The sequence below is a fragment of the Cetorhinus maximus genome, chromosome 19, assembly GCF_964194155.1.
Source record: "Cetorhinus maximus chromosome 19, sCetMax3.hap1.1, whole genome shotgun sequence".
NCBI lineage: Eukaryota > Metazoa > Chordata > Chondrichthyes > Lamniformes > Cetorhinidae > Cetorhinus > Cetorhinus maximus.
Genome location: NC_135897.1, coordinates 84300846 through 84315988, shown reverse-complemented (window position 1 = coordinate 84315988; position 15143 = coordinate 84300846). Strand labels below are relative to the sequence as shown.

General features: G+C 43.0%; 1 protein-coding gene across 1 annotated transcript in view; it reads right to left on the bottom strand.

The window, feature by feature from the left end:
* LOC144693984 (mediator of RNA polymerase II transcription subunit 12-like protein) overlaps positions 1 to 15143 on the bottom strand; it is a 590784-nt gene that overhangs the window by 422984 nt on the left and 152657 nt on the right. The window contains exons 14-16 of the mRNA XM_078564267.1: positions 11790 to 12022; positions 4508 to 4612; positions 2035 to 2217 (exon numbers count right to left, since the gene is read on the bottom strand). Coding sequence (XP_078420393.1) covers positions 2035 to 2217; positions 4508 to 4612; positions 11790 to 12022 — 521 coding nt within the window. The remainder of the gene's footprint in view (positions 1 to 2034; positions 2218 to 4507; positions 4613 to 11789; positions 12023 to 15143) is intronic.

The window sequence follows — 15143 nt, the reverse complement described above, 5'->3', positions numbered from 1 at the left end:
GTACTCAAAGAGAATATCTAGCTTAAAAAGGAACAAAAACATGATGGAAGCCTTCACTTTATCACTGGGAACAGATAGAACAGACAGAGAGAAATGAGTTCTGGTGGTTGGAGAGTCTCGGGCTAGGGGACATAACCTAAAATTAAAGCCAGTCATTTCAGGAACGAAATTAGGAAGCACGCCAACACACAAAGGGTGATCTCAGTCTGGAACTCTCTTCCCAAACACTAACAGATGCTAGATTAATTGTTCATTTTAATTCTGAAATTTATAGATTTCTGCTAACTAAAGGTATTAAGGGATATGGGGCAATAGTGAGAAGATGGGGTTAGGTCTCAGGTCTCAGATCAGCCATGGTCTTATCGAATGAAGGAACAAGTTTGAGGGGTAAAATGCTCTAATCCTCTTCCCAGTCTGCTGCACCTCTTAGCAGTACACCAAGAATGACATGGGCAGTGCCTAGAAACACACATCAGTACATCCATACCTGATATATACAATGGATTACTCAGAAGGGTTGCATGCTCATTTGGGCATTATTTTCCTCAAAAAAGCTCAGGCCAGGGAAATAAACACACCAATGGCTATTAACTGATTCATAATCAGCTGGTTGCCAAACTACTATATGTGTCTACAAATGGCTATGTCCCAAGTTAAAGTCAGACACAGAGAGGAACTCGGCTGTTATATCCACGTGCACAATTTAATGTATTTATCACACCGACAATAATGAGGCATCTATCTGAACCCCAGTGGGGCAGCATACCAGACCTCTGCTGATCAATCTCAAGCAATTACAAAAGCTTTAGAATATGGCATTGGGACAAGGGAAATTCTGTACACAATTTATAGGTATCTAGCTGACTAATCAGAAAACAAGTGCTAAAAGGTACTTTCCCTCATCTCCCAACAAAGCAAATGTGCAGCTTAATACAGAAAAAAAAATAGTAGCCCACAATCATGATCCTTTACTTTGTCCAACTCACACATATTTAAACACCATCATTTCCTTCAAGTATGAAAGATTTCAATAAGGGTTCCAAACTCAATGAGTGTGTGTTTCTTTACGGGTTTTCCCCAACTCCCTGTCATGATTTCAGCAGAAGAGTCACAGAAATTCCAGTAAAAACAGCATAAACACCATTCTAGGGTGGCCAGGGCACTTCTGCCTAAGCTACATTCACCGCCCATGATTACTGCACACTTCACTCAACAATGTTTCAAAGAGGCACATTACGTTTGCCCTTTCGAGAAGCATCTGGAGCAAGGCTCAATTTCTCAAACCTCTTTACTCTGAAAACTCAGTTTTGAGGCACGCTATTGGATACCAGGAAACTTTATCTGCAGTTGATGTAATACCTTAAGTACAAACTTAAGACCGATTGCATGGAACCATGCTGCTTTTTTGAAATATGCTTGAACGCCTTGTCCTGCCCCTGCTCTACACAGACTTGATATGAGTGAATCATTCATTTGGCGTAAACATCTAAACACCACTGGAAAAAAGTTACCCTTTTACGAGGCACACAAAAGTTATGGGTCAAATTTTATATTTTCTGCCAGCTTTCAGAGGAACAATTAGGTTATCGCTGAAAAAAATTTTGCCAAAGCTTTTTGTCTTGCACTCTTCAGGACAAAGGCGAGAATACCAATGTCAGGGGAAGCAATAGAGTCCAATTGCTAACCAATCAGCACTCTCTTCTCATACAGTGTAAAGCTGTTGCTTCCCCTGACATTGGCATCCTTGCGATTGCCCTGATGAGTGCAAGACAAAAAACTTCGACAAAATGGCCTTTCTCAGCGATTCCCAGGTTCTGTGCGACCAAACGACTATTTGAATAATTAGGTTCTTTAAATATGACCAAACTTCGCACCCTGAGCTTACATAAAAGTCAATCAAGGTAGCCATTCGAATTCTCAAAGCAATGAGTGAAACACAGACTCAGATATAAAACTTTTTGCTATTCATTCCTCACCTGCCTTTGGAAACATTCCTCTGACTGGGGCTTTCAACTTTCAACAGCTGCTCCTTACCTGGGGGATGGGAAAGTGAGTGGCATATTGAAGGTGTCGAGGGTGCTCGTACGTGCACGGGAAGATCAGCTCTTTCTCCTTCTCTTTCCTGATTGGCTTTTCATCTTTTGTGGCACTTTGTTCTAAGGAAGGATTTGCATTATGGTCACAGGTCAAAGAATCCCCAGGCATTGGAGAGAAAATCTATAAATCAAACATTCAAACAAAGGAATTAGGGAATTTAAAGATCTAAAATGTAAGTAACCAATACAAAGGATGCATTTTTACATTTTTTTTATTCTTTCATGGGATCTGGACATCACTGACAAGGCCAGCAGGTTGCCCATCCCTAATTGCCACTGAACTGAGTGGCTTGCTAGGTCATTTCAGAAGGCAGTTACGGGTCAACTACATTGCTGTGGGTCTGGAGACATCTGTAAGCCAGGTAAGGTTGGCAGATTTGCTTCCCTAAAAGACATTAGTGAGCCAGATCGGTTTTTACAACAATCGATGATAGTTTCACAATCACCATTACTGAGACTAGCTTTACATTCCAGATTTATTACTTGAATTTTAATTCCACTAGCTGTCGTGATGGGATTTGAGCCCATGTCGTCAGAGCATCCACCTTAGCCTCTGGATTACTAGCCCAGTGACATTACCACTACGCCACCATCCTCCCATGCCATACTTTATAGACGGCTGACAACAAAAATCAACTTTGTACCTATTGCCTGGATTATTTGAGTAATAAGTTTAAGTTGAGAAAAATTACCATGTGCTCATGACAAAGCAGCATGTAGTCACCCCAAAATACTGCAGAGGAAATGAGTTAATTGGTTATTGGCCATCCCTAGTTTCCCTGGGAAGGGGATCTCCATGCAGCAATTTTCATAGCACTTAGTAGATTGCTAGGCTCAATTTGGAGCGGAATCATGTTGACATGAGATTGGAATCACAAGTAGGCCAAGCCAGGTAATGGCATAAAAGGCCAATAAAACCTGTAATTGTAAACAGCTCCATCCCCAGCCAAAAGTAAGTCAGGACAGATTAACATTCAACAAAGTTTTCAAAACTTATACAAGAAGGATGTTTCAGAATACAACAGCCACCTGCAGTAAGCAGATACTTTTTTTCCCTTTACTAAGAAGCTTAATGGCCCAGTGAGTCTATCTGTGGTCACAGTTATTGATATGTAAATAGGACGGCAACTTCCGGCAACCAAACCTGCGCAATTAAACAGAGAAACCTGGAAGTTGCTGGGCATGTTGCCCTGCTCTTCTAGAAGCTTCAGTATGACAGAAACTCATCAAGAGATTCAGCTTTGAAAGACACAATGTGAAGTTACTGTATGGATGTGATACACACACACTAAAGCCACCAGAGAAAGTTAGGCTTTGCCCAAGTTTTAACACTTGTAACAGCTTGATGAGACTTAATTGCATATAAACAACTTCTCTGGCGCTGAAAGCTAACTTCTGAGGGCAGACGCTGATTCATTCACAATTTATTTTTTCCATTCTGTCTCAATCCTATTTACCTTCCGCTTCTCTATTTCACTTCCTGTACCTCATTTGACATCAAACTAAATAGCTTAACTTGCACTTCTCAGTTCAGTCCCTGCATTCCTCATTAATGATTCTTCAATCTGACTGGTTAAGGAGATATGCAGGAGATACTTGTCCGACTCAGACAGGCCCCTACAGAGGGCTAATCACAGCAAATTCAAGTGAAAATTCCCATAGCAGGTCTTTGGGCAATGGACCCCCTGAGATCCAGTCTATTGCTATTGAATGGGTTAAGCTACATTTATGTCTCAATACAAGGAACTTTGTTCAATTGTTTTTGAAATCGGGTATGAGAGTTCAATAATCCACAGTCAAACATTCTGAATATTGTTCTGCTTTCAATTGGGTTGGTCTCACATTAAGTAAACTTACTGTCACAAGTTCTACTGAAGTGCTTATTTTTAAATTTGAAGATAATTCACATTGCTGGAAATTCCAATTGTGCAATGGGGTTATGAGGTTTAGGAAACACATTTTAAAACAAACGTTTAGAGAAAATTTGCAGCTAAATTCCACGTGGAACATAATTAGTTGGAAAATTACGGTATTCTTTGGGGGGAAAAAATTCTGACAGCTTAACGTTTTAGCTCTTTTTTTAAACTCAAGGGTTATGTTATTCGCAGAACACAAAATTACTCATGATTCTGATTTGTGTTATCCCTCCATATCCTCAGTAAATCAGCTAAACTGACACCAAGACCCTCTCCCTCTGCGCAACATTGGTATGTTGTTCCCTCTCAGGCCAATCATAAGCTTTTCATTTTCCTTCTCAACATCTGTAGAGTTCTCCCTGTAATTCAGATATCCAGAAAAAAATTCCAGGTACTGCATAGGGAGCGATAACTCTATCGCGCAACCTGACCCTTCAAAACAACTACAGTGGGGGAAAGAAGACAAAGGGTTCGGAACAAGAATTTTCAACCTACCGCGAACTCGGGTCCAAAGTCTGCTTTAAAGTCATTCTTATCCACTTCATCAAATAAATTTGCAGGTCCCGAATCCATGTCCATGTGCTCTCCAAGTCCGTGATCCTAAAATTTGAAAATTACTTTTGTTCAAAGCTCACACAGTCAAAAGCTCCAAAAACAATTTGCGAGGACAGTGTTGGTTTTAACTCCTGCTGCCTTAGAAAGGTCTTTATGTTACAAACATGGCATACTGAGGGCGATTATTATATTAACACACTCTGTTTCATTCCCCTTTTGCACACAGGATCTGGATTTTTTTTCTTTCTGATGTACATCAGTTTTTTAAAAAGTTCACAAATGCTCACTAGAATCCAGGGAGAAGTTGGTTTACTGGCAGTATTGCCATACAATGGATGGAATTTGACATCCGCTCTCCAGCTCTCACTGGGAACTGGCTGGCAAGTGGGGAGCGTAATATTGGATGCCGCGGCAGAACATACACTAACATCAGTAGCGCAGTTTCAATCAATGGGTGGGAATCAGAAAGCTTTCCAATTAAATCTGGAGTCAGGCAGGGCTGCCCTCTCTCCCCTGTCCTCTTTGTGTGTTGCATAGAACCCTTTGCTGAGTCCATCAGGAAGGGTCCGGGCATAAGAGGAGTGACGATCCCAGGTAGTGGAGGCACTCAGGTCAAAGCCTCCCTGTACATGGACGACGTCGCCATCTTCTGCTCGGATCCGCTGTCAGTGCGCAGACTGATCCACATCTGCGACCAGTTCGAACTGGCCTCGGGAGCCAAAGTAAATCATGGGAAGAGTGAGGCCATGTTCTTTGGGAACTGGGCTGACCGATCCTTTGTCCCTTTCACCGTCAGGCCAGACGGCCTGAAGGTGCTGGGGATATGGTTCGGAGGGACCGGGACATGCGTTAGAAACTGGAAGGAGCAGGTGGCTATGGTGGAAAGAATACTGGGCATATAGGAGCGATGCTTCCTCTCCATTGCGGGTAACTACCTGGCCATCAGGTGTGAGGCACTCTCGCTGTTGCTGTACGTGGCGCAGGTCTGGCCCATTCCTCACTCCTGCGCGATGGCGATCACCCGAGCCATCTTTCGCTTTATCTGGAGGTCAAAAATGGATCGTGTCCGCAGAGACAAGCCTCTAGATAAAGGGAGAAAAAAACGTGCCCAACATCACCCTCATCCTGATGGCCACCTTTGTGTGCGGCTGCATCAAGCTGTGCGTAGACCCTTGGTACGCAAACACCAAGTGTCACTACGTGCTGATGTTCTACCTGTCCCCGGTGTTGCGAAGGATGGGTCTGGCCACGCTGCCGCGGAACGCTCCAAGTAGTTGGATCGTACCGTACCACCTGTCCCTTGTGGAAAAATTTATGCAGAGAAACACCTTTGACCACAAGGCCATCAGGCAGTGGTCGACACTTAATGTCTTAGAGGCCCTGCGAAAAAAGGAAATGGCGGATCCTGTCGGATGATTCCCCGAGCAGACTGTCAAAGTAATTTGGCAGAATGCCTCATCGCCAGAACTTCCCAACAAGCACCAAGATGTAGCTTGGCTGGTGGTGAGAAAGGCCCTCCCCGTCAGATCCTTCCAACACGCCAGGAGTCTCACCCACTCTGCACGTTGCCCTCGAGGTGGCTGCAGTGGGGACGAGACCGTTGTTCACCTCTTTGTGGAATGTGCCTTTGCAAAGAATGTCTGGAGAGAGATGCAGTGGTTTTTGTCAAGGTTCAGCCCGAGCGGTGCTGTGACACAGGACTCTGTGCTCTACAGGCTGTTCCCAGGGACACACACCGAGACAAACATCAACTGCAGCATCGACTCAGTGAAAGATGCTCTTTGGTCTGCCCGAAACTTGCTGCTCTTCCAGTGCAAAGAACTGTCCCCAACCGAGTGCTGCAGGCTGGCGCATTCCAAGGTCCAGGACTACGTGCTTGGGACAGCAGCTGCAAAGGCACAATAGGGAAAGGCCTTTCTGCCATAGTGCACTGAGGGGCTGGGAAAGGTATAGACCCCTCGGTGCATTACCGCTGACAATGAATGTATGCATTGAATACTAATTGTATTATAATTGTATTGTAGCACCTCAAAGTGCAACATGATGTATATTGATAACTCCAATACCTTTGCACTGTCTGACTGTCTGTAATGACCATATTGAAATGATTGTAATATTCACTGATTGTATTGAAGCACCTCATGTAAAAGTTGAATCTGATTGCACTGTGATGGCGATTTAGAAATGTTTTGTAATGTTCTTTCAGATATTTTATGAATAAAGTATATTTTTCAAACAAAAAAGAACACCAGACCTATCACTTATCCACCTCCGCTGGTATTTTACCAGCAGCAGGGAAGATTTTGGGTGTCCCATGGGCCAGTTGAGGTCCTTAAGGGCAGAGGGCATCCTGGCCAAGTAGCAAAACCATCAGGTGAAACCTGACGGCCTTGTCGCCGGCTTGGAGGAGGGTGGGGGGGGTGCAGGGCAGGTGGAGTGAGCTCTCTTCTGCTCAGTCACCATGTCCAACAGAGGCTCCCACCCAAGATAGTCACTTCAATCCCCTACCTCCCTCTCACCACCCCCCTCCCCCGCTGCATGTTCCCATGCGGCCCCTCCCCCCCACCACCCCCTCCCCCCACAACCCTCTGGAATCCGCATCCCCTCGCCTGAGCCTGCTAGCCTGGCCTTGACAAAACCCTGGATCAAATCGAGTGCCCTGAAACATGGCTCCTCTTGTTGGTGACTCTCTGTAGTCATTAGCAGAGGCCACCGATCCCACTGGCATTGCCGGGACAAGAGAGCTACCGGCCATTTGATTGGCCAGCGGTTCCTGGAGGCGAGACTCCCCCCCCCCCCCCCCCCCCGCCCCAAATGGTGCAGGATGTACCACTCTGAGCCAATTAATGACCCCGATGGCTGTAAAAACGCTGCAGTGCAACTCTGCCAAGCAGAGGCAAGCTTACGCCTGACTTATAACCCAAGCAGCCGGACCAACGCCTCCATGTAAAATTCCTTCCAACGTTTTGCAGAAGTCTTAAAATTATTACAAGCTATCAAAGAGTGATTTATATCAAATTTTGACACAGCAGGGGAAAAGAAGTCGCTTGTGGGAGTGGTGCACAAGCCCCCTAATTGTAACTACACAATAGGACAGAGTTTAAAACAAGAGATAATGGGAGCTTGCCTGAAAGGGATGTCAATAACCATGGGGGCTTTTAATCTACACATAGACTGGAAAAATCAGACCGGCAAAGGTAGCGTAGATGAGGAGTTCATAGAATGTTTTTGGGATAGTTTCTTAGAACAGCACGTTCTGGAGCCAACCAGACAGCATAGAAACATAGAAAAGTTACAGCACAGGAGGCCGCCATTCGGCCCATCTTGTCCATGCCAACCCGAGGACACTCAGGTGCCTTTTCTAATCCCACCTTCCTGCACCCGGCCCATAGCCCTGCAGCTTACAGCACTTGAGGTGCAGATCCAGGTACTTTTTAAAAGAGTTTAAAGTTTCTGCCTCTACCACCAACTTGGGCAGCGAATTCCAGACACCCACTACCCTCTGTGTAAAAAAGTTCTTCCTCATGTCCCCCCTGCACCTTCTGCCACTTATCTTGAATCTATGTCTCCTGGTTCTAGAATTCTCCATCAAAGGAAACAATTTTATCTTGTCCACTCTATCTATCATAATTTTGTACACCTCAATCAAGTCACCTCTCAGCCTTCTTCATTCTAAGGAAAATAACCCCAACCTATCCAACCTCTCCTCGTAGCTACACTTTTCTAACCCTGGTAACATTCTTATAGACCTCCTCTGCACTCTCTCCAGAGCTATTACGTCCTTCCTGTAATGTGGTGACCAGAACTGCACACAATACTCCAGTTGTGACCTCACCAGTGTTTTATACAATTCCAACATTATATCCTTACTTTTATATTCTAAACCTCTGCCAGTGAAGGAGAGCATTCCATATGCCTTCTTTACAACCTTGTCTACTTGAACCGCTGCCTTCAGGGACCTGTGTACTTGTACGCCAGGATCTCTCACTTCATCTACCCCTCTTAGTATATCCCCATTTATTGCATAATCCCTGTAACTGCAGGCTATACTAGACCTGGGGGAGAATTTTCTCCCCTTGGGGCAGGCTGGGCCAGAGCAGGTGCGCAGCCGACTGCGATCAGCTGGGCACTGCCATTTTGCGTGGGAGGGCCAATTAAGGCCCGCCCAGCGTGACATGTACCCGGAAGCGCTGAGCGCTCCCTGTGCCGGCGGGGGTGAGAAGGGAGAGTCGGGGTCTGCGCTCTATTAAGCTGGGGTTGAGGTTACATTCAGGTCAGCCATGATCGCATTGAATGGCGGAGCAGACTTGAGGGGCCAAGTGGCCTACTCCTGCTCCTAATTCATGTGCTCGTATATATTCTTTTTAAAAAGAATGTCTTTTTTTTTTAAACTGATAAAATATCCCCCCCACCCCTCCGCCCAAGATGGCGATAATCGTACCCGAATGTTACCAGCTATTTAATTTTATTCTTCTGGTCAAAATTTCTGATGCATCAAGATGAGAAATAGTATTTTACATGTTACCCACTAGTGCTCCCCAGAGAATATACATTATTCGATTGCTTTTATGGTAAATAATTCATGACAATACAATAACACATAGCACACCCAGCCAGAATTACACTGCTGCAGAAAAACATGCACTAATCCTTTCAAAGTAAAACAATTTTGAAAACTCTAATGTATTCACACACTGCATGACCAACAAATAAAAAAAACAGCTTGTGAAAAACCAAGTCTACCATGCTGGAAACATCACCTGAGCTGCAATTTAATCGTCATTGACCTTGTAATTCAACACTCAGAGAATTATCAAGACCGCATTCTAATCTACCAACAGAAGTTCTGTTTTTAATAAAGGCTATCATTGATCATTAGTAGACAGCAGAGGCTGTGAGTAATACATTTGGCTCAACTGAATTCAATCAGAGAACTCCTATCTCTCCATTTGTATGAAATTTGTTAATTCCAGTTTATCAATTAGATGAAATATAATATAATGGGCATGTTACTGAAAGAATGACTGTGCATTTATATAGTGGCTTCCGTGCCCTCAGCGCTTTCAAAAATGCTTTACAGCTAATCAATTATTGCTGAATTGTAGTCACATATCGTTATGGTGTCAGCTGTGACTCATTGGTAGCACTCAGTCTGAGTCAATTGGTTCTACTCCATAGACTTAAGCACATAAACTAAGCTGACACTCCAGTGTCATACTGAAGGAGGACTGCACTGTCAGAGGTGTTGTCTTTCGGATAAGATGAAGGCCCTGTGCACCCTCTGAGCTGGACATAAGAGACCTCATGGCACTTTTAGAAGAAGCGCAGGGGCATTTTCCCTATTGTCCTGGTCAATATTTACCCTTTAAATATTTATCCCTCATCACTAAAAACTGAAGATCATTATTGCATTGATGCTTGGGGGACCGTGGCAAATTCACTTGTCAATGAATTGTGTGTTTAGTTGTCAGTCTTAATCATAAACAAATTATAGTCAACAGAAAATGTTAACCTTGTAAATTTATCTGTGAATTTTTTTTCACATCCAATTTGTGCCATTAATTGTTCTGGCAGCAAATTTTTGTCAGACCAGTTTTGTAATGTCTATTTATACATGCATACATACATATATATATATATATATATATATATATACACACACACTTTTATTTATATATTATATATAGACACATATACACACACACACGCATATATATATATATATATACACATATACATATATATCATATATAAATATAATATATAAATATAATACATAATATATACACGCACACTTATTTATATAATATATACACACTTTTATTTATATATCATATATATATATAGACACATATACACACACACGCACACATATATGTAATATATAATATATATACACACACACTTATTTATATATATAATATATATATATATATATATATACACATACACACACATATACACACACACCTAGTCAAATCTAGCAAACTGACAGATTCTGCCATTTATTTCAGCAACCAGCCCTCATGATTTGTCAACATCATGAAAAGGAGCCAATTCAAATGGGAAAGATGGTTGGAAAACCAGGTGATACATGTAAGCAGCTTTCCTAGTTCTGCTGTCTGAACAATTAAACAATGCCTTTTCCTACCACTCTGCATGATCTGGTAAAATAAGAATCACACAATCCTGTACAAACAGGGTTATAGCTTTTTAAAATGTATTTATTTTCAGGACTATGACTGAAGGGAGCAAGATCGATTTATTGCCCATTCTCTAGACTGGAATGTAGTGTTGGACCTTCTGGTAACACTAGTCCTTGCCAATAATGATGTGTCCACAATAGTGTTAGGTAATGAATTCTAGGACTTTAACCCAGCTACAATTAAGGAACGTCAATAGTTGTTCGAGTCAAGTTGCCAAAAAAAGTGCCTCCTTCCCTGAACCAAGAAAATACTTACACAGCCCTAAATGTTAGGAACCATGGCTCTTATTTCTGGTAACTTGGGAGGTAACTTCTGGTTACTTCGGCAACAGCAGCTTTTTGAAAACAAATTCTTGGAGCAGGATCATTGGAACGCCACGATCTACAAATCCCTTAGCTGAGGATGACAGCCAGAGCGAGCGAGGGCAGAGAGCAGTTGAGAGTGAGGGCAGGTGAGGATAGGGCAAGGAGGGCGAAGGTGAGGGCAGAGTGGGCGAGAGGGGACAAGCCCCTATGTCCGGTGAATCGCTTAGAAAAGGGGCAGATACTGACGAAGCAACTAAGGCGAAGAAGCATGTTCTCCTGCCTTGACACATCATAACCATCCAAAGTCACACCAAGGTTTACACTTCTCGGCACTACCCGCCACAGAGATATTTTATAAATGCATGCCAAATAAAATATTCACAAGGCCTGAAGGTATAAATCATCAGAAAACTTATATTACTCTCATTAACTATCACTGACTGCCAACTTATGCCGTTGTTAAATTGAGCCTATGCTCCCAACTGAATTGCTGACTCACCTCCAGCCATTCATTAGATAGGTCCTGGCTGAACTACACAGAACTAATCAAACAAAAAGGATGACAAACTGGAAATCACTGGATGCTGAGGTAGTTAATATAGGGAAGGCATCAAGAGCACAGCCGCATACCAAACAGATTTTTATAAAACGGGCATGTTAATGACACTACGACTCCCGACGCCCTGCCCTCTACAAGGAGTAACACTTTACCTCCAGCTTCACACCATGAAGGCTGTCATCATGCTCCTTGGAGTAGTTTTCCTCCGAATTGTCTACAGTTGGCGATCGAGGTCTTGCTGCGGTGGTGACTGAGGTGAGGTCCCCACGGGATATGAGTGTGCACATGTACGCATCATGCGAGAAGACATCATGGCGGATGAATTCACAGAATAGCAGCACGAGATTCACAAACTCTGCTTTCTCATTTTCATTATTCAGGTCAGCTAGTACACATACACACAAACCCAAAAAAGTGAGTACCCAAACCCGTTGTACAATAGCAGTTTATGTAAATGAAACATCAGTAAAAATTCATCCATGTGACCCACATTGGACAAGCATGAACTTCACAAGCTACTAGAACTTTGACCTTTTTCAACTTTCGTACTTTCGGAATTTCACTCATATCCAACCAGAACAGGTTAATAAAAGCAAAATACTGCAGATGCTGGAAACCCGAAATAAAAACAGAAAATGCTGGAAAATACTCAGGAGATCATGCAGCATCTGTGATGAGGGAAACAGAGTTAATGTTTCAGGTCGGTGACATTTCATCAGAACTGGAGGAAGTTCAAGAATTAACAGGATGTTAAGCAGGTACAGAGCCAGGGGGAAAAAATGGGTGAAGAAGGAATGAATAAAGGGAAGTGTTATGACCATATCCAGTGTAAATTGCTGTGCAAACCAAATCCCAGAGGGGCCACAACCTTTTTTTTTGTATTCTGAAACCAAGACGACAACATCCCAACCTCAGCAGTAAAAGGTTCGGTAACACTTTAGGGATTTTAAAAATTAAAAGTAAAAATTTTATTAACAAAAAATAAAAGAAAACTTAAGCACACAAGATTACAGTCACACAATTAAGGTTAATCTTACAAAACATTCCCCCAAATCTCTCTCCTTGGTCAAACCCACAAATAACCACTTTCCAGGCAACACTCCCTTATAGATGTTTAAATGACATCCAGTAATATTACAAAAGGCAAACAGCTATAGCTTCAATAAAGGTGTACCACATGACCTTTAACTGCTTCCATTCTGCAGTGGAATTCATTTCAGAACAAAACTGCTTGCTGCAGCCCAAGATTTTTCTGGCTTGACTGGATAGGTGATTCAAACTGCATCCTCACCCCGTCCAAAGCTCCAGCTATCTCAACAGCTCAAACAGCTCCAGCTATCTCCAGCCATCTCCAGCTCAACAGCTATCTCTTCCTCATCAGCTATACACAGTAACTCTAATATACCTTTTTCTCCCTTTTATCTCAGTCCGATTGCTCTCACACAGCCCTTTGAAACTCAAGCACTTCCAAATATAAGATCTTTCACATTTCCATCTTGTCTTTGCTTTTGGGTTAATAAAATATCATATCCCCACTTACCTTACCCGCTTACCTATGGACTCCTGCAAGATACAAACATTTTCTAGTCACCTCTGACTCCTCTTTGATATTCAAACAAACTCAACTTATCTAAAAATGCAAATGTTAGATCTAATCTATTTACTTGTACCTCAAACTTATCACCCCTAACCTTTCATGTTTCCAACCCAACTTCCATCAAGTGCTTCCCAGCTTAATTAAATCACACACACACACAGACACAGACACCCAGCCTTCTTTACAGAATAACACTATAGTCCCCCAAAAATATTTTTAAAAGGCATCCATTCTCACAGGAAGGACCGAAATAGAATGGAAGACAGGAGTGATTAAATGGCAAAAGGGATGATATTGCAAAGCAAAGTGGGTGGTAATAGATCAAGGTCAAGAAACAAAAAATGGACCTAGGAGAGGCGTGAATGGTAACAGCAGAACTACTACCAGTCACCTGGTCAGGAAAAATGGAAGCAGTGGCCATGATCTAAAGTTGTTGAATTCAATGTTGAAGGCTGTAAAAGTGCCTTACCCGAAAGACGAGGTGCCGTTCCTTAAGCTTGCTTTGAGCTTCAGTGGAACAGTTTGGGGGGCCAAGGGCAGAGAGGTCAGAGTGGGAGTGGAAAGATGAACTCAAGGTTAATGTTTCCCAAGCAGGGGAGAGCAGAAATAGAAACATGCTCATTTTTAAAAAAAATAATCAAACAAACAACAAAACTAGAGTTGGAGTCCAATTAATGCAACTCAAGTCCTCTGTTCAGCATAGGGCACAAAAACCAATTTTGTCCAGATAAGAATGAAGAAGATCTCGAGAAGGTCACAGTAGGATTTATCAGTAATACTTATAAACCGTTGTGTCGGTTCAACCTCCCGTGTGCCTTGCCAACATCAAGGTACCAATTAATGCTGGGGGTATAGATCCACATGCGGCAACCCTTGGGCACCTCTCCCAGGTGAAACTGTATTAGGTATAATAACACAGAAAGTACCTGTAAACCTCAGCAAGCCAGGAAGCAGCTGTGGAAAGCAACAAGATTAATATTTCACATTGGAAAATAAGTTTCCAGCATTTTCACATCCATGGCATTCTGCTTGCATAATGAAAAAAGCTGATTTCCTAAAGGATGTGTGTGTTCTTCTCTTCCTCCCGAAATGTTCAAACTAAGCAAACAACACCATTTGTTTAAATCTATTATGTCTGCAATATCTGGTGTAGATCTACTCTTCAAAATCCAATAAGGGAATGAGAATGAACATCATCCGATTGAAGTCACTGATGCTCCTGAAAATAATCAAGAAGCACCGACTTTAGGGGCTGAATCTTCGGCTCAGCAAGCGAGGGTGGGGCCCACTCGCCGAGGTGTAAAATGACGCAGGGTGACGTTGGGCGTGTGTCCCCGGCGTCACCGCGCGTCATTTAGATTTTCAGGTCGGCGGGCACGCAGCCAAGTCGGCTGTGCACCTGCCGAACTGTCAAAGGCCTGTTAAGGCCATTAATTAACTAATTAAGCCTATTGAGAAAGCTGCCCATCCAACCTTAAGGTTGGTGGGCAGGCGGGTGAAGATCCCAAAACAAAAATCGAATTACCTGGAAAAACTCAGCAGGTCTGGCAGCATCGGTGGAGAAGAAAAGAGTCGACGTTTCGGGTCCACATGACCCTTCAACAGAACTGAAGTATAGTTAGGAGAGGGGTGAAATATAAGCTGGTTTAAGGTGGGGGGCGGGGGGAGAGAAGATCCCAGGCGGCCTTCGTATTTTTCATGGAACCTCATCCACAGGCGGGATGAGGTTTCATGAAAAGGTTTACAAATTAAATACATTTTTTCATTAAAGTTCATTGACATGTCCCAGCTCATGTGACACTGTCACATGGGGGGACATGAGTTTTTTTCTCTTTATTAAAATTTTTGGAACTTAAGCTAATCTCCCCAAGGCCTTAATTGGCCCGCCCACATAAAATGGCAGCGCGGA